The 24,116-nt window shown below is 39.3% G+C and overlaps 1 protein-coding gene across 3 annotated transcripts in view; it reads right to left on the bottom strand.

Annotated features, from left to right (window-relative positions):
* Wdr33 (WD repeat domain 33) overlaps positions 1–24,116 on the bottom strand; it is a 115,645-nt gene that overhangs the window by 83,740 nt on the left and 7,789 nt on the right. For all 3 annotated transcript variants that reach the window (XM_048442564.3, XM_085700020.2, XM_048442566.3), the window contains exons 2-4: positions 6,308–6,534; positions 4,482–4,550; positions 3,819–3,923 (exon numbers count right to left, since the gene is read on the bottom strand). In XM_048442564.3, coding sequence (XP_048298521.3) covers positions 3,819–3,923; positions 4,482–4,550; positions 6,308–6,511 — 378 coding nt within the window. In that variant the 5' untranslated portion in view covers positions 6,512–6,534. The remainder of the gene's footprint in view (positions 1–3,818; positions 3,924–4,481; positions 4,551–6,307; positions 6,535–24,116) is intronic.

Here is a 24,116-nt window from a genome sequence, read left to right on the forward strand (position 1 = left end):
GAGAGAAGGCTAATTGGTTAAGAGCATAGCCTGCTCTTCCAGAGAACTAAGGTTCAATTCCCAGCACCCACATGGCAGCTCACAACTGTCTGTAATTCCAGTTCCAGAGGATCTGATACCCTCACACTGACATGCATGTAGGAAAACACCAAGGCATATAATAATAAAAATAATGATAATTATTATTATTAGTCAAGGTCATCCTTTGATACACAGCAAAGCTTAGAATTAGAATTCCTGGCCTATGTGAGACCTTACACCCCCCCCCCGCAAAAAAAAGCCTGGAAGCAGAGGCAGGTAGATCTCTGGGAGTTATTTTATGCTCTTCTAAATTCAATGCCAAGCCTCAGGCTGCATTATTTTTTAAAAAAACAAAACAAGAATCAACACTGCCAGTAATGATGATCTATATTAAGAACCCTAGCACTCAGGAGGCTAACATAGGAAGATGCTGAGAATTCAAGGTTAGACTGGGCTACGCAGTGGACACCAGGCCAGTCAGGGCTCAATACCAAGAACCTATCTCAAAAAAAGAAAAGCCTTAATACATTAGAACAAACACTATAGGATTATTTAAATGTCACAGCTTGTGACATACTTGCTAATCACGCAAAAATAATCACTAAGCTTGTGACACACTTGCTAATCACACAAAAATAGAACGTATGGCCAAGCATAATGGTGCATGCCTTTAATTCCAGAACTCAGGAGGTAGAGGAAGGCAGATGTCTGTGAGTTCAATGCTAGCCTGTTCTACAGAGTGGGGTGATTTCCAGGACAGCCAGGGCTCCACAGAGAAACGTTGCCTTGAAAAAAAATCATTAAAAAATAAAATATTTTTCCAAGCATGGTGACATCATAATCCCAGTACTATTGAGGCAGAAGCGGGAAGATGTCAGTGAACTTAAGGCCAGTCTGGTCTACACAATGAGTTACAAGCCAGTCAGGGCTATATAATAAGACCCTGTCACAAAATGGATGGATAGATGGACAGACAGATGAACGGATGGACAAACCGATAATTAAGTACTTGTCTGTGTATGTGTCTAATTTATTTTTTCTTTTTTTTTCAACTTCACTCATTGTTCATAAAGGATATTAATACAAAGCAGGTCAGCACAATCCTATTATCCTAAGCAAAAACTGACAGTGCAAAAATAGGTCTGCTTGGGAGCTGGAGAGGCTGCTCTTCCAGAATTCAATTCCCAGCAACTACATGGTGGCTCACAACTATCTGTAATGAGATCTGGTGTCTTCTTCTGTCATATGTATATGTAATAAATAAATAAATGCTTAAAAGATAGATGTTTTTAAAGAAACATGATAAAATAGATAAAATACAGTTTATCTGGAAAATGGCGCAAATAATGTATGGCCATTTGGATCTTTATTGCTTTATCAATAAAACATCATTCTGATGATTCTGAAAAGTGCTCTTAATCTTTCTAGATTTTGTTATTTGCTATGATCCCAACCCTATCAATTCTATAACAAACCAAACTGTAAATACAGTATTTCTTAATAACCTTTCAACAGACTATGTCTCTAATACACACAAATTGCTAAGATCTCATACCTCGATCTCCAAAGAAAACTTATCTACCACATGGACAAGGTGAAAGGGGACCAAGAGTTCTAGGGCAGCCTAGGCTACATACAAGATGAGTTCAAAACTAGCATGAGGTTTATTGTTGTTTGGTTTGTTCTTAAGGGGTGGGAGGCTAAGGATGTAATTCAGAACATATGTAAGGTCCTAGGTTCTATCCTTAGTATTAAAGGGAGAAAATAAAAATACAGATACAAGATGTACAGGCTCCATTTCAGAAAGGTTTTCTGTATTACAAAAGGATAATAAAGTGCTGGAGAATGACTCAGCAGTTCAGTGTTTGCAGCTCATTCAGAGGACCAGAGTTTGGTTCCCAACACCAACATCACATAGTTCACAACCACCTGTTAACTATAGCTCCAGAGAATTCTGACAATGTGAGCTCAACTCCTAAAACCCACATAAAGGTCAAAGAAGAGACACAACTCCATTGGTGATCCTGATCGCCACATATACACCATAGGGGAGAGCCCGCCCCCCCATATACATACAATAATTAAGTTTAAAAATAAAATAAAAAACAAGGGTGTTGTGGAATATTAGATAATATGTGTTCCATTCGTTTATGCTGTAGAATATTTGTTTAATGATGCAAAGATGTGTTGCATCTGTTTACCTCTATAAAACTGTGTTGCTTTGCCTGTTTTATACCTAATTGGTCTAATAAAGAGCAGAACGGTCAATAGCTAGGTAGGAGAAAAGATAGGCAGGGCTGGCAGGCAGAGAGAATAACTAGAAGAACAGAGAGAGGAGCAAAAAAGGAAAAGAGGAAGATACCAGGGGCCAACCACCCAACCACACAACTAGTCACAGAGAAAGGAAAGAAAAGAATAGAGAATAGAGAAATTAAAAGCCCAGAGGCAAAAGGGAAATGGGATAATTTAAGAAAAACTGGCTAAAAACAAACCATTATAAAGCCAGGCATTCATAAGCATAAGAATAAGCCTTCATGTATTTATCTGGGATCTGGGTGGTGGGCCCCCAAAGAGCAAAGAGTTAAAACAAACAAACAAACAACTATACAAGGGAGTTTAAGAACTTGCTCAATGATTAAAAGAATATGCTAATTTCACAGAGGCCTGAGTCTGGCTGCCAGCATCCACATAAAGCAGCTACCAACCTGTAATTTCCAGCTCCAAAGGATTGGATGCCCTTTTCTAGCCTCCAAAGACACCTCCACTAATATGATTAGAGACATGCACGTATAGACATCATTTAATATAAAATTAATCCAGTCAGCAGTGGTGCACATTTTTAATTCCAGCACTTGGGAGGCAGAAGCAGGAGGATGTCTTGAGTTTGAGGCCAGCCTGTTCTACAGAGCAAGTTCCAGGACAACCAGGGCTATACAGAGAAACTTATCTCAGGAAACAAAAAACAAAACAAAAAATTCTTGCTTGGCAGTGGTGGTGCATGCCTTTAATCCCAGCACTTGGGAGCAGAGGCAGGCAAATTAAGGCCAGCCCGAACTACAAAAGCTAATTCCAGAACAATTAGGACTGCTATACAAAGAAACTGTGTCTTGAAAATCCAAACAATAATAATAATAATAAATTCTAAAAAAAAAAATTAAAAAGATGGAAGAAGAAAAGAAATGAAATAAAAAGAAATTATTACACTATCATCTGTAGGAATATGAACTGAATGTCTGGTCGATATGGAAAAAAACCTTTTACTGCAAAATCCCTTCAAAATATAAAGCAAGTGACTATCTTCCTGACTATAAAACTGTATTTTATAATTCGAAAGAAACTACTGGGAACCTTCACAGAGCTATTAAGTATGATGATATATCATAATTTTTAGCTGTCCTAAAACATCATTTCCAATCAAAACCTGACAGCTTTTTATTCACTTTAGGATGCTGTTTTTTCAACAGCAACAAAATCTTCTCTACTCAAGGACTATCCTGAGACCTGCTGCAGTATGAAATGCTACATATTCCAGGATTCTATAACATGATGAAAAACAACTCAAAGCACATTATCCTCAGTGCACAAATGGATAAAAAAATGGATTTCAAAGTAAAACTGTGAGTCTCTCTATGTAGTCCTGGTTATTCTGGAACTATGTAGATCAGGCTGGCCTTGAACTCACAGAGATCCTCCTGCTTCTGGGATTAAAGACATGTGCCAAATTTCCCAACCTTGCCAAATACATTTGTAAAACTAAGAATTAATTTTTTAAAAAAAATATCTAACAGAATACTTACCCTCACAACAAATACTGGGCATTTTACTTTGTTTGTTGATGTTCTAACAAATTTTGTTGTGACTGCATTCATAGGATTATTCAACATTCCTATAGGTGGAACCAGCTATCAAAAAAAAGAATATTGAGTTTTTAAAAACACCAGATAACACACAGAGAAGAAACAAGGTACATAGCAAGGTAACTATTTCAACATCTAAAGAAAACTTCAAGGTAACTTTCCAAAACTTTTAGGAGATTAAAAGTAGTCTACATTAGTTAAAAGAAAACTAAGATAAGAAGTTAAACAACTATTAGTAATAATCTAGAACTTAATTTCAACATCTGTTTAAGCATCAGATTTCCTAAATTACTTCTCCAAGTCAATACAGCAAAGCATGTTTGCAGAACCCCAAATTTAAAATTAATTTTTCTATTAAAAGACTCTGAAGTTGTTTAACCTTTCTACATTGCTTTTGCCCATCCCCAAAGTTTATTCATCATTAAAATTAAAGGAATATTTAAGTTGAGACAATATTAAATCAAGGTAAATACTACATACACTTTTGGAAATATGTTAACTATAAAAAAGAAAGAACTCAAGACAACCTTAACCCTGAACTCACATGCTTTGAGGTTTACAAGGAGGTTCTCATTAAGCTAGTATTATAGAACTTATACTTACATCATTATAATAACCTGCATCCGGCTGAATGGCCCGCATATCTCTCTGATCTCTTTGCCATATCCTATTCTGTTAAAAAATAAATTAATGAGTATATGGCCATATGACAGTCATGTACAATTTAATTAATAATGAAACCTAATGTATATTTTTAATTTATTGTACGGATATTTGCCTGCATGTGTATGCATGTGGGTACCAAGCAACACACTCATGTTTAGTACCCACAGAGGTCAGAAGAGCATGAGATACTCTGAAACTGGAATTACAGATGATTATGGGTCACCATGTTCATGCTGAGAATCAATCCAAGTCCTCTAGAAGAGCAGTCTGTGCTCTTAAGCATTGAGTTACTTCTCCAAACCCCAAATGTAACAGGATTCATGTGTGTTTTGAGTTTTGGGTTTTTTTTTTTGGTTTTTCAAGACAGGGTTTCTCTGTGTAGCTTTGGAGCCTGTACTGAAACTCACTCTGTAGACCAGACTGGCCTCAAACTCAGAGATTCACCTGTCTCTGCCTCCCTAGTGCTGGAAGGTGTCACCACCACCAGGCCTTGTTTTAGTATTTTTAAGACAGGGTCTCACTGTGTAGCCCTGGCTAGCCTGCAATTCCCTAGATATACCAGTGTGGCTTGGAATTCAGAATTCCTTTGCCTCCAGGGCACTGGGATACAAGTACACCAAAAAACCAGGACACCAGGCTGTTTTCTCAAACACAGATAACAGTGATGGCAGTGCCTTAGATGGTCCCCTTTTCCTGCTGCCCCTGCTTAGAATTTTACTCAAGTAGCCCTTACCCTACTCATCCAGTTCCTCTGATCCCCAACACATCCTCACTCACTTAAGAGCACTGGCTGCTCTTCTAGAAGACCTGGATGCCAGTACCCAAATGGCTCACAGCTTGTTAACTCCAGTTCCACAGGATGTAACACCCTCTTCTTCCCTATGTGGGCACCAGGCATACACATGATAGACATACCTACATGCAAGCAAAACAATCATACACATAAAATAATTAAGTTGGATGAGCAGGTAGGACGTAAGGACAGACTGCCAAATCCATTAGCACAAAACAGTTTCCCTTTATCTTTCTTTTGGTTTTCTTTTTTATTCTTTCCAAATTCTAGATTCATACTCTAGTTCCAAGTGAAATTCCCAAGAATCAACCAGTGGGACGTCACATGCCTTAATCTCAGTACTTAGGGGACGAAGGGGAAAAGTTCAGGAATTCCAAACCAGCCTGTGCTATATAATATAATGTCTAAAAAAGGGGGAGAAACTAAAAAGTCTAAATCTATCCTTGACACTTTTTGTCATGTGTCTGTAATACATTAATTAGGTCAATATGCAAACAACAGGTGTTTAACCACTGAACTAAGGTATAAAAAGCAAACTAAACCAACTGGATGAAATAGTAACATTTAAAAGGATAACACAAGTACATAAGAGCTCAAAAGTAGAGAAACAGAGCTGAGAGCACTTTCAGCAGATCAGGGCATTCTACGAGTATGGTAGGCACTCAGTCTTCAAAGTAAATATAGAGCTCTTCCTCCAGACTACAATTCCTTACCCTTGGGAACTCAGAAGTGGGGCAAGCCACGTTCTCAGAGCCAGTGTCTCAAAAATGTTACTATGTTGGTAGTCACTTAATATTTCACATACACTGTGCTATTTTTGGCAGATGATTAATGAACTCTCCATCTAAACACTAATCCATCCCACTAATTCAAGAAATACCAGTAATACTTAATACACTTTAGCTTTGAAAAAAAAAAAAAAGCAGAAACAAAAACACTTTGACCATAAAAGTACATTCACTGGACTTACCTCCAAATACTTAATTACAGATGGGTTATAGTCTATGGTTTTTCGGTTTACAGCTTTTCTCATTCGTTTTCCATCAAAGGTAAGCTGCTGCATTGCTTGCTGCTGTGCAAAATCAGGCCGCTTATAAAATAGCTGTCGGGGTGCCTGGTGTTGAAACCTCGGCATGTGGAAAAATCGTGGAGGAGAGCCAATTTCTGTAGCCATGGCGATGTTTTCCTACTAGGCCACTAGAAGAGAAGAGGAAGCATTTTCAGTACATGTATCAGCATACAACAGTGTCTAAAAGCATTTTTCTTCTAACCTGAAAACATTTTTTTAGACTTTTAAAAAATGTGTGTGGGTGTTTTGCCTGCAAGAATATGTCTGAAAAGGCCAGAAGAGGGAATCAGATACCCTGGAACTGGAGTTACGGATGGATGTAAGCTGTCATGTGCATCTTGGAATCGAACTTGGGCCATCTAGAAGAGCTCTTACTGGAGCCATCTCTCCAGTCCCTAGCTAAAACCAATTTTTAAGTTTTTAAAATGTTATTTATTTTGGGCTTTTTGAGACAGGTTTCTTTGTGTAGTCTTGGCTGTCTTGAACTCACAGGTGACTGCCTGCCTGTGCCTCCTGAGTGCTAGTAATAAAGATGTGTGCCACCAATGGCCAGGCTATAAAATTTTTATGTATGTATTTATTTGCATGGGGAGGGGACATATGCTAAGAAATGTGTGGAGGTCAGACAACAACTTGCAGGAACGGGTTCTCACCTTTCATATGGATTCCAGTTATGAAAATCATTAGGCTAAGCAGCAGAGTCTTTGCCTTCTCGCTAATTAAGCCACCTTGCCAGTTCAGTGAACATTTTAGTTTTCTTCTTTGTAGGGTGGCTAACATTTAAACACTCTACTTATTAAATGAAACATGATGCTGAAAATAGAGCTCGGTAGCAGAGAACTTACCTAGGTTGCATGAAACCCTAGGTTCAAACCCCAGCACCAGTAAATAAATATAAAATCTAAAAGACCAAAACATTTGACAGGGCTAATTCACAGAATAAGCAGGGGGAAACACAATTGTTTGTTCCTTTTGTTTTTTTCGTTTTTTGAGACATGATCCGTGTAACCCTGGCTGTCCTGGAATTCGCCCTGTAGACCAGGCTGGCCTTGAACTCTGAGATATCCCACCCCCCAAGTACAGTACTAGGTTTAAAGGCATGCATCACCAACGCCAGGCTACAATTATTCTTATTTCAAAGAAAGATTGTAATTTCCACTATTTTTCTGTTCTGACATTTGGTTTATGTTACTCTCTAAATATTTTATAAAAGGGTTTGGAAAAAATTATGATATTCTTCAGGTAAAAATGGTGTCACCAAAGAGGTTTCATTCCGCAACTGATGGGAACAGATGCATAGACCCACAGTCAAACTTTAGATGGAGTTTGAGGAATCCTGCAGAAAGTAAGTGAGGGTTGTAGGAGCCAGAGGGGTCAAGAAACCACAAGAAAATGGGCCAGAGTCAACTGCCAGGGCTCGTGGGGGCTCACAGAGATTGACCCAACAATTACAGAGCCTGTATAGGTCTAATCTACGTCCTCTTTATACATTTATGTGTGTGTGTGTGTGTGTCTGTGTGTGTTATGGTCGTGTAAACTTGCTGTACCTGTGGGACTCATAACAGTGGGAGTGGGGGGCTGTCTCTAACTCTTTAGCCTGCTTAGGGACCCTTTGCTTACTGGGTTAACTCATCCAGTCCTAATAAGAGGGAATGTGCCTAGATTTATTATAACTTTATATGCCATGACTGGTTGATATTCCTGGGAGGCCTGCTCTTTTCTTGAAAGGAAGGGAGAAAGAGGGGGGTTCAGGGGGAGGGGGGTCAGGGAGAGGCACTGGGAAGAGAAAAGGAAGGGGAATGGAGAGTAGAATTGGAATGTAATATATGAGAGAAGAATTTTTAAAAAGGAAAGAAATGGTCTTAGTACTACTTCGTTCATCTTTATCACTTTAGTCCCTGCAAGTGTAACAGCAATGAACAAAAGAGTGGTGGTAAATAATGGTGGAGATAAAAAGAAATTCTGACACAAACGAAAATAAACAGGGCCACAAAAATAGATATTTAATGTGTTACTTCTACTACTAGGAAGCAATTCTTGATCTACAGTTCCAGAATGTTAGTTTGTAATGAGATAAGAAACATCCCACCTATTAAAGCTGTGTATGAATTACTGTGTATAAAAAGCACTTAGAGGGTGGTGAGGAATCTGCCTACTCAGACACCTCATGAATACAACTACATCTCAGCAAGGAGACTTAAAACTTCAATCCAGATACATCTGGGCCAATTTTTCTAAAGGCCTAAACTTTTTTGTAAATCTGTTTTAAGACATAGTCTCATTATGTAATCCTGTCTAGTTCTAAACTCGGAATCTTCCACTTGCTACCTCCCAAATGCTGAGTCGTGCACCTAATCCCTTTCAAACTTATATTTTAAGACAGGTGGTGGTAGCAGCACATGCTTTTAATCCCAGCACTAAGGAGGCAGAGGCAGGTGGACCTCCAAGTTCTAGGCCAGCCTGGTCTACAGAAAGTTCCCAGTATAGCCAGAGTTACACAGAGAAAGCCTGAGGCCGGCAGAGCCTTTTATGCCAGCACTTGGGAGGCAGAGGCAGGCAGATCTGTGAGTTTGAGGCCAGCTTGGTCTACAGAACAAGTTCCACGAGAGGCTCCAAAGCTAAAGAGAAACTTTGTCTCAAAAAACAAAACAAACAAACAAACAAACAAAAAAACAGAGAAACCCTGTTTTGGGGGGCGGGGGCATATTTTGAGCTGATAAGATAGCCCAACAGTTAAAGGTACTTGCTGCCAAGCTTGACAACACAAGTTTGATTCCCAGACCTCACATGGTAGGAGGGCAGAACCAAACTCCCACCCCCAACTTTGTGTAGGAGGTCCTTCTGTCTATATGTTGCTTTCATTGGTTAATGAATAAAGAAACTGCCTTGGCCTAGTTGATAGGGCGGAACTTAGGTAGGCGGAGAAGACAACTGAATGCTGGGAGGAAGAAAGCAGAGACATGGAGAAGCCATGGGTCCTCAGTCGGCGATGGAAGCTGGTTAGAATCTCCCGTAAGCCACTGCCACATGGTAATACACTGATTAATGGAGATGGGATAAACTGATATGTAAGAGTTAGCCAATAAGAAGTTAGAGCTAACAGCCAAGGTAGTGCTTTAATTAATACAATTTCTATGTGGTTACTTCAGGTGTAAGATAGCCAGACAAAAAAGCGGCCCTCTACCTTACAACACCAACTCCTGGAGGTCTTCTAATTTCTATACCCATGTGCATGTATACTTGTATACACACACACACACACACACACACACACACGCAAACACACACACACCTCACAAATACAGTAATTTTAATTACTGAGGATGAGTCTAGCATCTCACATGTAATAACACTAAGGTACAGCTCCCCAAACCCAAAAGAACATATTTAGAAAGTTCTATTTATAAGTATAGATTTTCAAATTTTAATGGAATAAAATGAGAGTTTCAACAAAAAATTGTACTAATTATAACATGTATAATGCTGGAAGTGTGTCAAATGAAAGCAGTCAAAGATAAAAAGCTGTAAGTTATGACTCTTTTTATATGAAAAACCCAAAATGTCGACAAAAAAATAATGACATCTTGAAATTTGCAGGCAAATGGATGGATCTAGAAAAATAAATACACTGAGGTAACCCAAACCCAAAAAGACAAATATAATATGTACTCACTCATAAATGACATTTAGACATAATGCAAACAAAAACCAGCCTACAGTTCACAATCCCAGAGAACCCAGACAACAAAGAAGACCCGAAAAGAGACATGCACAGATCTACATAGGAAGGAGAAAAAGACAAGATCTCCTGAGTAAATTGGGAGCCGGGGAAAATTGTATAGCTCAATAAAAGCGAAGGGGAGGAGGGGGGGATGAAGGAGGAGATGAGGAAGAGGAGGAAAAAGAAGAAGAATCAAGAATGTGCTAAACAGAGAGAAAGTCTCTCAATTACAGGTTGCAAGAGTCGAAAAAAGAGACTACTTCCTAAGAACGGTCTTTCCTTCCAGGATAATGAAAAGGTTAGAACTAGGAAGAGGAGGCAGCAAAAACTGAATGGGCCTAATGAGCCAAATGGTACACTTTAAAAAAGTTTAAAAGTTTGGTATTAATGGCACACACCTTTAATCCTAGCACTGGGGAGGTGGATCTCTGTGAGTTGCAGGACAGAAAAGTCTACACCAGAAAAATCCTGTCTCCAAAACAAAACAAAAAACAAACAAACAAACAAAAAAAAAAAAACGGGGGAACCATATTTCAAAACAAAATCCAGTCCTCATTTAAGAAACATTAAATACTAGTCATTTCTGTCAACTGCTGTAAAATTTTTCTAACTTCATGGAATGCAAACCTTTTTCTCTCCCTACCTTGTAAAATTCTTTTGCAAAGATTTTTTTGTACTTTAAAAGTTCTGCTGTGGCCTCAGAACTCAGTGACTTCCCTTTGTTTGATGTCTTTTATTTCCTTTGCTCTGATTCTTTTAAACTAGGAGATCAACAAAAACTGTGAGGTTAGAACCTAGCAATGGGGAAGGCTACCACCTGCTTTAAATAAGAACCCTGCCCCAGTGTGCTTGCTCCTTCTGTTTTCTAAATATACATCCTGCTAGACGTTTCCTTGTTGAGACACTTTACCTGGAGAGGTGGTTTCTTCCTTTGTGACACCTAACTTATTTCTAAGAGTAAGGCCCAGAAGAGAGCTCAGGGGTTTAAGGTTCTTGCCACCATGCCTGATGATTTCCCAGGAGCCACATTGTATAAAGGAAAAGAACCAACTTCATCATGTTATCCTCTGATATCCACCCACAAAACACAGCAAGCATGGGTAAACACACACACACACACACACACACACACACACACACACACACAATTCATCCCAATGAAATAAACTTAAAAGTCTAACATGAGCAGAGCAGTGGTGGTGCACGCCTTTAATCCCAGGACTCAAGAGGCAGAGGCAGGCGGATCTCTGTGAGTTTGAGGCCAGCCTGGTCTACAAGAGCTAGATCCAGGACAGGCTCCAAAGCTACAGAGAAACCCTGTCTTGAAAAAAACAAAAACAAAAACTGTTAAACAAAAGTCTAACATGAAATTAAAACAAACCACCTTACCACACAATAACCATGAGAAGTCTCACATATGCCTTACAAGCTTCAGATTCAAGTCAGGCAAACCATTAAATTACTTGGTAGTGAGAGGGGGAGAGAAAGACTGAGGTTATCTGACTGATAAAAAGCCCTGGGTTCAGTCCCTAGCATCACAAAAATCAAAATAGCTGGGTACAGTGATATATTTGTGTAACCTCTGCACTTGGAAGAGAGTGTTATGAAGGGCATCCTTATGCTACATAATGACTCTGAGGCTAGCCTAGGCTACATGAGACTTTCTCCAAATAAGGGAGAGGATGAGGGGGGGAAGGAAGAAAGAAGGTAGGGAGGAAGGGGGGAAAAAAAAATCAACAAAAGTTTTTAATTTCTTTTGGCCAAACTGGCAGTTGCCCTGGCTTGGACTTCAACTCCCAGCCTGACAAGCACTGACCCCTCCCTGGGGAGGGAAGTGTCAGGACCACTCCCCCAGGCTATTTATTAGGCTTGGGTCAGAAAGAAGAACAGGGTTGGTTTTGGGGCATTTTCTGTCTTTTCCTTGCCATGCTCTCCCGACCACCCGAGTGTGACATCTATTAAACATGGGCATTTGATGTGTTTTAACCTGTTCTGATTGGATTTTGTCTTAAGACTTTTCATAACAAGGGGTTCTTTGTTGATGTTTTGGATTGAACTTTCCTTCAAAACCCTAAAACCCAGCACCTCAGAATGTGATATTTAGCTTTAGGGTTCTAATCTATCCTGAATGGTAAAAAATTAGAACTCAAAAAAAGGGGGAGGGAGTCTTACAATGGTGGCTATGCCTTTAACTCCAGCACTCAGGAGGCAGAGACAAATGGGTCTCTATGAGTTTGAGTGCAGCCTGGTCTACAGATCAAGTTCCAGGAAGCCAAGGCTATATAGAGAGACCTTGTCTTTAGGAGAAAGATTAGATCTCAGGCAAGACTGAGCAATACAAGAGCAACAGCCATAGGCAAACACAGCCAAACAACGACAACAAAAAAAGCCAAATAGGAAAGTGTCACCAAGAACCAACCTGCTCACACCTTAGATTTTTGAGTTGCAGCATTCAAAACAGAGAAGATATTTTTTTGAAGATTTACTTATTGTGTATATAATATTCTACCTGCATGCATGCCTGCAGGCCAGAAGGGAGCACCAGATCTCATTACAGATGATTGTGAGCCACTATGTGGCTGCTAGGAATTGAACTCAGGACCTTTAGAAAAGCAGGCAGCGCTCTTAACCACTAAGCCATCTCTCCAGCCCGAGAAGAAATTTATTTAAACCACCAAAGCTGTGGTACTTGTTATGGCTCCTCTAGGCAATTTATAGAGTGGTCAAGTCAGAGCAAAGTGTCTGACTCTCCTTCAATAGGAGGTGCCAAAAAATTTCAGCTTTCTCTGAAAGCAAGAAACCTAACACATAAATATGAAAAGTCAGGGACTCACACAAAGAGAATCTTAAGTCCTTAAAGTTATCCTTCAAGATTCACAATGGAACTATATTAACCAAATGCAGAGAAATAGTAGCTTTAGCCTACTGAAATATTAATACAGGTTTTATACTTACTGTAGTATTCGCTTCAGACTCAGTACTAGAATGCCAAAATTCAGCTAAAAGTTAGGCTTTCCCAAATATACTCATCTTGGAACTGAGCTGGGGGATGAGAGAGGTAGGCAGGTGGGCTGGAAGAGGACCAGAAGTCAGGAGGAGAGAAATAATTTGTCTAAGGTTATTCATATATAATGTAATTAAGTAAACATCCAAATCGTTAAGGATAAAAGGTCACCTAAACAACCAAATTCATTTCATCTTCCTCCTAAACAAACTTGTAATGTCTCAAGCAAGGAGCACAATTTTGTCAAACATTTGTTTCATATTACATACATCAGGTAAACTCACATCAGTCTGACTCAAGTCTCCATGGTACCTGGTCTACTCTATTTCATATAGCAAACATATCCTGACTATAAAAAATTCCATAAGCAGGCCACGCAGTGGTGGCACACATCTTTAATCCCAGCACTCAGGAGGCAGAGGTCAGAGTTTGATGTCAACCTGGTCTACAGAGCTAGTTCCAATACAGCTAGGGTTGTTACATGGAGAAACCATGTCTTCAAAAACCAAAGGGAAGGGCTGGAGAGATGGCTCAGGGGTTTAGAGCATTGCCTGCTCTTCCAAAGGTCCCGAGTTCAATTTCCAGCAACCACATGGTGGCTCACAACCATCTGTAATGAGGTCATGTGCCCTCCTCTGGCTTTCAGGCATACACGCAAAAAGAATATTGTATACACAACAAATAAATAAATAAATATTTAAAAAAAAAAACAAAGGGGAAAAAAAGTAAAAGTACAAAAGATTCCTGGAGAGGCATTCAGTAGTTGATAGTGCTTGGCTGCTCTTCCAGAAGATCCAGTTCCCAGTCTCCGCACTGGGTGGTTCACAACTGCGTGTGACTCCAGTCCTTGAGATCCAATACGTATATCCTCCACAGGCACATCATACACGTATAATACACACAGAGATACAAATTACACACAAATAAAAAGTAATATAATCTTTATCTTAAAGTACAAAAGAGCACTGGAGAGATAGTTCTTAGTGGTTAAGAGCACTGTCTACTCTTCCAAAGGTCCTAAATTCAATTCCCAGAAACCACATGGTGGCTCATAACCATCTGTAATGAGATCTGCTGCCCTCTTCTGACCTGCAAGAATACATACAGGCAGAACATTATATGTAATAAATTAAAAAAAAACAAACAAACAACAAAAGAAAGCAGGGAGATGGTAGTGCATGCCTTTAATCCCAGCACTTGGGAGGCAGAGGCAGACGGGGTTCATTCAAAGCCAGCCTGGTCTACAAGAGCGAGTTTCAGGACAGGCTCCAAAGCCACAGACAAACCCTGTCTTGAAAAAAAACAAAACAAACAACAACAACAACAAAAACCACAACTAGGTAGAAAAAGAAAAGTACAAAGGAGCTCAAAGAGTAATATTGAAGAAGACAGTTCAGTGGGGAAAGTGCTTGCAATGCAAGCATAAGAGCCCAAGTTTGAACTCCCAGAAACCATTTAAAAGCTGGGCAGAGTGACACAGTTCCCCAGCACTGGCAGTAACACAGACAGGTGAAGTCCTAGAGTTCACTGGACAGTTTAGGAAAATCAGTGAGCTCCAGGTTCAGTGAAAAACTTTGTCTCAAAAAATTAAGTGGAGAAACCGAGAATGATGGCATACACCTTTAATTCCAGTACTCAGAGGTATATGCAAGCAGCACTGAGTTTGAGACCAGTCCAGTCTACACCCAGGACAACCAGGGCAACATTGAGAGTGGAGAGCAATCATGAAAGACAGCTAAAGTCAAACCCTGGCCTTCATAAACATATACACACCCACATGAACTTGCCCCCTTTCAGCATGCATAAGTAATGCGAGGCTCTATTGCTACTATTACAACCACCATTCCTAGTAAGAAGGCAACAGGGATACAGCATAAATCAGCCTTTGTTTTTTATTTATTTATTATTATTATTATTATTATTGCTTTGTTTTGTTTTCTGAGAGGCAGGTGGATCTCTGTGAGTTCGAGGCTAGCCTGGTCTTTAAGAGCTAGTTCCAGGACAAGCTCCAAAGCTACAGAGAAACCCTGTCTCAAAAAATAAAAAAAAAGGGAGCTGGAGAGATGGCTCAGAAGTTAAGAGCATTGCCTGCTCTTCCAAAGGTCCTGAGTTCAATTCCCAGCAACCACATGGTGGCTCACAACCATTTGTAATGGGGTCTGGTGTTGTCTTCTGGCCTGCAGGCATACGTACAGACAGAATATTGTATACATAATAAATAAATAAATATTTAAAAATAAATAAATAAATAAAAATAAAAATATAAAAAAAAACAAGAGGGCTGGGAAAAGAATGTAACTATAAAAAATTTAAAAACAGACTTAAAATGTTTATATTTAGAGATAGGAAAGAACGTGTGTGCGTGTGTGTGAGTTTGTGTAGTCAGCACCTGCCTCCCAGCTCAGGAGGGGCTTAGCAGTAAAAACGTTCATTGCTCTTTCTGGTTCCATTCTTTTTTTTAAAAAAAAAAATTTATTTATTTATTTATTAAGTAAACAATGTTCTTTCTGTGTATATGCCCGCAGGCCAGAAGAGGGCACCAGATCCCCTTACAGGTGGTTGTGAGCCACCATGTGGTTGCTGGGAATTGAACTCAGGACCTTGGGAAGAGCAGGCAATGCTCTTAACCTCTGAGCCATCTCTCCAGCCCTCTGGTTCCATTCTTAAAGCCATCCCTAACTCCAGTTTCAGGATTTTTTGTACCATCTGACCTCCATGGGCTACTACTGCACACACATGATACATAAATATATGCACATATATACATATGTATATATGTATATGTGTATGTATGTACGTATATATATATACACACCTAGAAACATACATATAAAATAAGTATTTTTAAAAACAAAAACCAAGGGCTGGAGAGATGACTCAGAAGGTAAGAGCATTGCTTGCTCTTCCAAAGGTCCTGAGTTCAATTCCCAGCAACCATATGGTGGCTGGCAACCATCTATAATGAGGTCTGGTGTCCTCTTCTGGCCTGCAGGCATACACACAGACAGAATATTGTATACATTTAAATAAACAAGCAAACAAAAAAACAAACCAAAACAAAACAAAAACCACTCGGGAAACAAATATTCCAAAAGGTCTAAGTTGAGTTACAGTCACTATCTGCCAGCTCCTGAGGTTCTTTGATCAACGGAGGACTTCTCCTTTTTCTTGCTTCCACTCTGTGTTTGTTCTTTACAAAACAGAATGGTTTCTGTATAAATTTCCCTGGCTTGGCATGGTGTGGTGACATTCCTTTAGTGCCAGCACTCAGGAGGCAGAGGCAAGTGGGTCTCACTTTGTCAGTTCCAGGCCAGTCTGATCTTCATAGTGAATTCTAGGGCAGCCAGAGCTACACGAGAGTCTGTCTCGAAAACTGAAAAACAAATTGATTTGTTCAGGATTCCTGCTTATTTTATTTTTTTGTTTTTAATACAGGGTCTCATTATTTAGACTGGACTGGTCTTGATTCAAGATGTGCTCCCAAATTCTTATACCTTCCAAATTCTGACAGACTTTACACAGCACTAACACACCAAGAACAACAAATGTGCCTGGAGATTGTAGAACACCTATAGTTCAAGCTCGTAGGAGGTTTTTTGTGTTTTTCTCACAGACCAGATTTTACATAGAGCATCGTGAGCTTTCTTCACCAGCCCTGCCTCTCTCTTCTAACAATCTTCACATTTGGAGTTATTGGTTGTTTCTGTAAGACCCTTCAGTTCTCCCAGCAGGTAATTCACGTGGTTTGCAATATTCCGGCCATGATGTACTTCTCCATGGTACTCCTTATTTTCACAATTATCTTAAACAAGAGATCATCAGGTACTAAAAGGGACAGAAAGTCTCCCATTCACAGCTCCTCTACAGGACCCTAAAACCTTAGTGCCAGTTGTAGTTACAATAATGCCTGCATCCAAACATTAGACAAAGGAACTGGGCTGACCTTCAATGGTGTCCATATTGTATTTACCTCCAGTCACCTCCACTTGGTTTTCATAGACCTTACCAAGCTAAATCCATTGAGAAGCCATGGGCCAACAGCAAGTCAGTACAAAGTGCACAATTTGCTAGGCCAACTCCCATACCATATTTTGGTTCATGACATACACAATACTGCTAGTTACACAAACTATCACTCTATATTTCCAAGTATAGTGGTCAGTCCGACTCTATACTCTTCTAAATTTTATTTGGCATCTCTTGAAGTAGACCTTATTGTTGACAACTTTAACTAATGCCATGCTACAGAACAGATATCCTTATAGGTGGCTTGCAATCAAGCTGCAGGCTCAGCAGTGACATGATAAACTTGTGATAGCAGGTATTTGAATCTTTTTTTTTCTTCCTTTTTTGAGACAGGCACTCACTATGAAGCTTTGGCTGCTATCCAGGAGTCTACTTCAGAGGTCAGCCTGAGTCAACCTAGCTTTTCTGTTTTTTCTTATTGTGTGTAAGTTTCTATTTTGGTTTTGTTTGTTTAAATAGATAGGGTACAAATATTCCTTGTTTCTTCAACACTACAATAAAAAAGGCAATAATCAAATGTGACAGATAAACTAAATAAAACAAAGCTTAAGGGTCTACATGACTTTCTGAAATGACAAATAATAAAATTAGGGACCATTGAGTATAGGTAGGTATGCTTTATAAAAGGGGATGTTTTATGTTGATAGAATATTTAACTATCATAGTGGATATACAAGCATGTAATAATACATAATAATAATATTATAATAATGCAGAGAAACAAACTCATACATGTACACATAATACTGACAAATAATTGATTTTTTAGAAAATTTCACAACAAATACTCTTGTAATGGTTTTGTAACTTGTCATTACTAGAAGAAATTAGAGAGTACACAGGACCTCTGTTTTGTTTATTTATTTGTGCATGTGTGTATGAGAGAGAGAAAGAGCTCATTCCCAAATGTGCACTTGCAAAAGTGAGAGGACAAGTTGTAGGGCTTGGTTCTCTCCTTTTACCAGATTGGGTCCTGGGGTTGGAACTTAGGTCATCACATTTGGTGCCAGGAGTCTTTACTGAGTCATCTAATGAGACCTCTGTTTATACTTCTTACAAATATGTCAAGCTGGGCTGGGCATGGTGGTGCAACACTGGGGAAGCAGAGGCATGAGTTCAAGGCCATCCTGGTCTATAAAATAAGACTATCTCTCTGTGTCTCTGTCTCTCCCTCCCTCCTTCCCTCCCTCTGTGTCTCTCTGTGTGTGTGTGTGTGTGTGTGTGTGTGTGTGTGTGTGTGTGTGTGTGTGAAGCTAAAATCATCTCAATAAAAATTTCAATTAAGGGCGAAAGAGATGGCTCAGCAGCTATCAGCACTTGTTGCTCTCTAAGAAGGACTGAGTTCAGTTTCCAGCACCCACCTGGCAGTTTACAAACAACACCTATTCCAAGCAACATACACCTTCTTCCAGCCTCCACAGGCACTAGGCTTGCACATGGTGAATGTACACACACACAAACACGCACACACATGCAAGCAAAACACATAAAATATTATTTCTTCTTTTGTTGCTTTTTGTTGTTGTTGTTGTTTAATTTTTGTTTTTCAAGACAGGGTTTCTCTGTGGCTTTGGTGCCTGTCCTGGAACTAGCTAGTTCTTGTAGACCAGGCTGGCCTCAAACTCACAATTCCATTTAAAAAGTTAACACAGGGCAGGCAGGGTAGCCCATGTCCTTAATCCCTTCAGATACAGGCAGATAAATCTCTTTGAGTTCCAGGCCAGCCTGATTTACAAAACAAATGCCAGGCCAGTTAGGGCTACACATAGAAACCCTGTCTCAAAAACATCCCTCACAAACAACAACAACAACAACAACAACAACACAATAATCCAAAAAAGCATAGCCAGCCCTATTTGGACATCCCCCTCCCTTTTTTAAAACTGTTTTTTGGTTTTTCAAGACAGGGTTTTTCTATGTATCCCTGGTTGACCCAGAACTTGTTCTGTAGCCCAGTCTGGCCTCAAACTCACAGAGATCCACCTGCCTCTGCCTCCGAAGTGCTGGAATTAAAGGCATGTGTCACCACCACCTGGCCCCGAATATGGTGGCATATGCTTTATGTTATGTTCCAGTCAGAAGCAGGCTCTGGAAGTTTGAAGCCAGTCAAGCCTAGGACAGCTAGGTATAGAAAGATTCTGTCTCAAAAAGCCACTACTGTCCTCAAAAGACTGACTGCAGTAGCTCAAAGTGAAATACCGTCTCAAAAAACTAAACCAAAATAAAGGAAAATCGTCATTGATCTCATCATAAAATGTAGTAATTATCTGAAACACCAACTTCACAGTAACAACTACAAACACACCATAATTTTAATATTAAAAACTCAACTTTCTATCAACAAAAACACTCTTTTTCCTTAAAGCAATAGACCATCCTCACATATCTGCAAGAAAAAGAATTAAGTGGCATGCTCTCACATTTTTTTCAACTTCATCTCCATATAGACTTTATATATACTTATTATAAAGAGAGAGAAGGAAAGAGCTGGAGATGGCTCAGTAGTTAAGAGCACTAGCTGCTCTTCCAGAGGACCGGCCGGGTCCAGTGTGCAGCACCTACATGGCAGCACACAACTGTAACCCCAGACCATGGCACCCAACACCCTCATACAGACATATATGCAGGCAAACATCAATGCACAGAAATTCAAAAACTTTAAATAAAAAATAAAGGAAAGAACAACTCAAATCTACTATGTACATTATGGAACATGTAAAGATAAAACAACTTTGTTGAACTGGTTATTTCCTTCCACCTTTACAAGAGTTTAAGGCACAATTCAAGTCATCAAGATTTGCTTGCACTTTTTCCCACTAACCCATCTTACCAACCCATCTCCCAACTAGCAATTTGAGTTACTATCCCTCTATTCCTTCTTTTAAAGGCCCATGCAGCCCTCAAATTGACAGCAAACTTTGTGCTTAGCCTCCAGATTTTGAGATTTTAACATTGTACACAAACCTAACGCCCAGCTCAGCATCTTCCTACATGCTTATTTGACATCTATTCAGTAATGCTTCTATTCAGACCTTTCTGCCCATTTTAATTTAAGTTAGTTCCATAAATTATGTTTTATGAGCTCTTTTTATGTTTTGGATATCTCTTCCTTAATGAATCTATTTTGTTTATTTATGTGAGTTTTTGTTTTTTGGAGACAGATTCTGTCCTGGCTGGTCTGGAACTCTATGTAGATCAGCCTGGCCTTGAACTCAGAGATCCATCTGTCTCTGCCTCCTGAGTGCTGGGATTAAAGGTTGAGCACTGCCGTGTCTGGTGAGATATATTTTTCAAGTAATTTCTCATGATCTATGGCTTTTCTGCTTATTCTCGGTTTTTGTTTGTTTGTTTTCAAGACAAGGTTCTCTGGCTGTCCTGGAACTCCCTCTGTAGTCCAGGCTGGCCTCAAACTCAGAGATCCACCTGCCTCTGCTTCCCTGAGTGCTGAGATTAAAGGTAAGCATCACCACTGCCCAGCTCTGCTTATTCTTTTAACTAAATTTTATTTACTCGTTTATTTGTATGCATTTTTGAATTACTAGAGATCAAATCCAGGCCCTCACACACAACTAACTAGTCAAGCATCCCTAACCCTAAACTCTAAATTTATTTTAAATATCACAAACAATTCCCCATAACTAAGTCAGCAGGTTCAGAATTCCAACTCCAAAGGATCCAACATCTACTTCTGGTACCTGCATTCAAAGATGTGCAAACCCACAATCAAACACACATTTTAAATTAATTTTTAATATTCATTTTATGCAATATGTTTCTGTATTTTAATGAACCCAGTTTCACACACACTGATCATTATCAAGAGATAGACAATGGGGCTAAAGATAAAGCTCAATTGGGAGGATGCTTGCCAGCAGGCCTGAAGCTCTAGGTTTGAACTACACTACACAAACCAAATTTGATGGCAAGTATCTCAAGAGGTAGTGGCAGGAAGATCAGAAGTTCAAGATCATGCTCAGCTAGACAGTGAGTTTGAGGCGAACCTGTGACAAAATGCACCTATCATTACACTTATATTCTCTTTCTCTACATACACACAAACATACACGAGAGAGAACTCATTCCAAGATATATCCTATATGGTTCCTTGTATCAGAAACTACTGAGATGTTTTTCATCACTAAAGTATGCATTTTGTTTTTGGGGTTTTTGTTTGTTTGTTTTTTGTTTTTCAAGTCAGGGTTTCTCTGTAGCTTTGGAGTCTGTCCTGGAACTCGTTTGAGACCAGGCTGACCTCAAACTCAGAGATCCACCTGTCTCTGCCTCCCAAGTATTGGGATTAAAGGCATGCGCCACTACTGCCCTGCTCTAATGTCCTTATTTTCACAAACATAGTACAAACAAAATTCTATCTCATGAAGTGTTTTGAGTCTAGTAGCATTTTCCATTTGCCATGATGTTTTGAAGAATTCACCATGCTGTTTTAATTATTTCTTTCTTTTACTGCTAAATTCTGTAGCAATAACCAAAGTTGATCCATTCACTGAAGACATTTGGATGTATACTGTGTTCAGCAAGTTGAATGAAACCACTATAAACACTAGTACAAATTTTTCTGTGAATGTATTATCCTTTTCCTAGAGTAAATAACTAGAACTGAAAAACTGACATGCTATTTCTGAAACTGGCAGTACCACTTTACACTACCCTGTGTTCCATCCCCAGAACCAATAAAAAAAAAAGTATCATAAAGTATGAGGCTGAATAAAAACAGATTTCCATTATTTTTAAAGATTTAAGAACTAGAATTCTGTCAGGAATGGTGGCACAGACCTTTAATCCCAGCAATCCCAAGGCAGAAGCAGACAGATATTTGAATTTCCAAATCAGCCTGATCAACATAGGATTCCAGGCCAGACAGGGACTACATAGTAAGACTCTGTCCCATAAGTATGTGGAGGGACATAGATAGGAAGAGAGGAAGGATGAGGAAGGCAAGGAGAGAGGTGGAAATGGGGTAGTAGTGGGGGTGTCATGTGTTGAGAAACAATAAATATCCTGGGTGTTTCGAGACAGCCCAGTAGACTGTACAACCGTGTATTAGAACAGACTACCATCATATAAAATGCCCTGACAGAGAAATCCACCTAATTGAGCAATCACCAAGTTAGGCAGGAGTGACTTTTCCTGGAACTAGTGGCCATAGCATCATTTTCTCAGAGCTACAAATCAGGACAGTCACAGCTCCCTCAGCCATTCAATATGGTTTTGGAAGATTTTAGGAATTCTTTAGCCTTTCTGATGCTCTTGTGAAGGTAGACTGGTTTTTGGTTCTTTAATTAGTTTTGGTGATTTGTACTGTAACAAAATTAATTTCTCCCACATCACCAATTTTTAGGGCAAAAGTTCATGATATCTCATTACTATTTTATCATCTGTAAAATCTTCTCTAAAATGCTTCTTCATCCCTGATATTGTGTCCTATTAAAATATTACAGTCAACAAAGGACCACATAAACAAACCTGGTATCTTACCATTACAATGAAAATAAAAATTCCTATTGCCTAGAAAAGTCACACCATAGCATGAAGTCACACCTCACATTGTAGCATAACACATTACTTAGATTTGTAAAGATGCTGGTATATGCAAATGTATATATCAGACACATAAAAACATAGCACATTAAATTCTGAATTATGTAACACAATGACAATAAACAACAATTATATACAAGTGACAATGGCAATAAACAATTATGACATTATAGGCTTATGTATACTATATAAAACTATTTTAGAGTGTACTCCTTTTAAAGTATAGTCCTATTTAGTGTATGTATAAACAAATATTTACAACATATATATGCATATATTTGTGTGTATGTGTGTAAATACATATATATGTTTATGTATGTGGTATAAGGCACCATGCCTAGTATTTGGGAAGTTGAGGCAGAATGACACTAAATTCCAAGGGCAGCTTCAGCTACCTAGACAAAAGTAAATAAACGTACAGAGTATACTTTATTATGTCAGCAGAAGTTTCATATTTGTCTCTTGACTGCATGGAGAAGTCATGCAAAGGTGCTGGAGAGATGGCTCAGAGATTAAGGGCACTAGCTGCTCTTCCCAAGGTCCTGAGTTCAATTCCCAGCAACCAGATGGTGGCTTACAACCATCTATGAGATCTGGTGCCCTCTTCTGGCCTGCAGGTAAATATACAGGCAGAACACTATATAAATAATAAAATTTTTTTTAAAAAAACTAGTCATGCAGAAGCCAGGCAGTGGTGGCTCACACCTTTAAATCCAGCATTAAAAAGGCAGAGGAAGGCAGATCTAGAGTTCAAGGCCATCCCAGTCTCCATAGTGAGTTCCAGGACAGCCAGGACTACAATAGTGAGACCCTGTCTCAAAAACACAATAAAAGCTGTGGTAGCACATGCCTTTAATCCCAGCACTCAGGAAGCAGAGGCAGGCGGATCTCTGTTGAGTTCAAGGCCAGTATAGTCTACAGAAAGAGTTCCAGGATAGGCTCCAAAACTAAAGAGAAAAAGCAATGAATGGATGGATGGATGGATGGATGGATGGATGGATGGATGGATGGATGGACGATTAAATAAAAATGAAATACACCCTTCTCTCTCTCTCTCTCTCTCTCTCTCTCTCTCACACACACACACACACACACACACACACACACAAATCTTGTAGACTGACCTACACCATCACAGTGGGTGTGCAAGCACATTTTGTGGTATTCATTCAATGACAAAAATCACCTAAGTCAGGCATGGTGGTGGTTGACACACACCTTTACTCCCAGCACTCAGGAGGCAAAGGCAGGTGGATCTCTGTTGAATTCGAGGTTAGCCAGGTCTACAGAGCTATTCCAGGACAGTCAAAGTAACCATGTCTTGGAAAAACAAAAGAAAACAAGCAAGCAAAGAAGGCAGGAAGAAAAACAGCAAACTCAAAGTCAATCCATGTCACGTAGGA

The sequence above is a fragment of the Myodes glareolus genome, chromosome 13 (assembly GCF_982192425.1).
Source record: "Myodes glareolus chromosome 13, mMyoGla1.1, whole genome shotgun sequence".
Lineage (NCBI taxonomy): Eukaryota > Metazoa > Chordata > Mammalia > Rodentia > Cricetidae > Myodes > Myodes glareolus.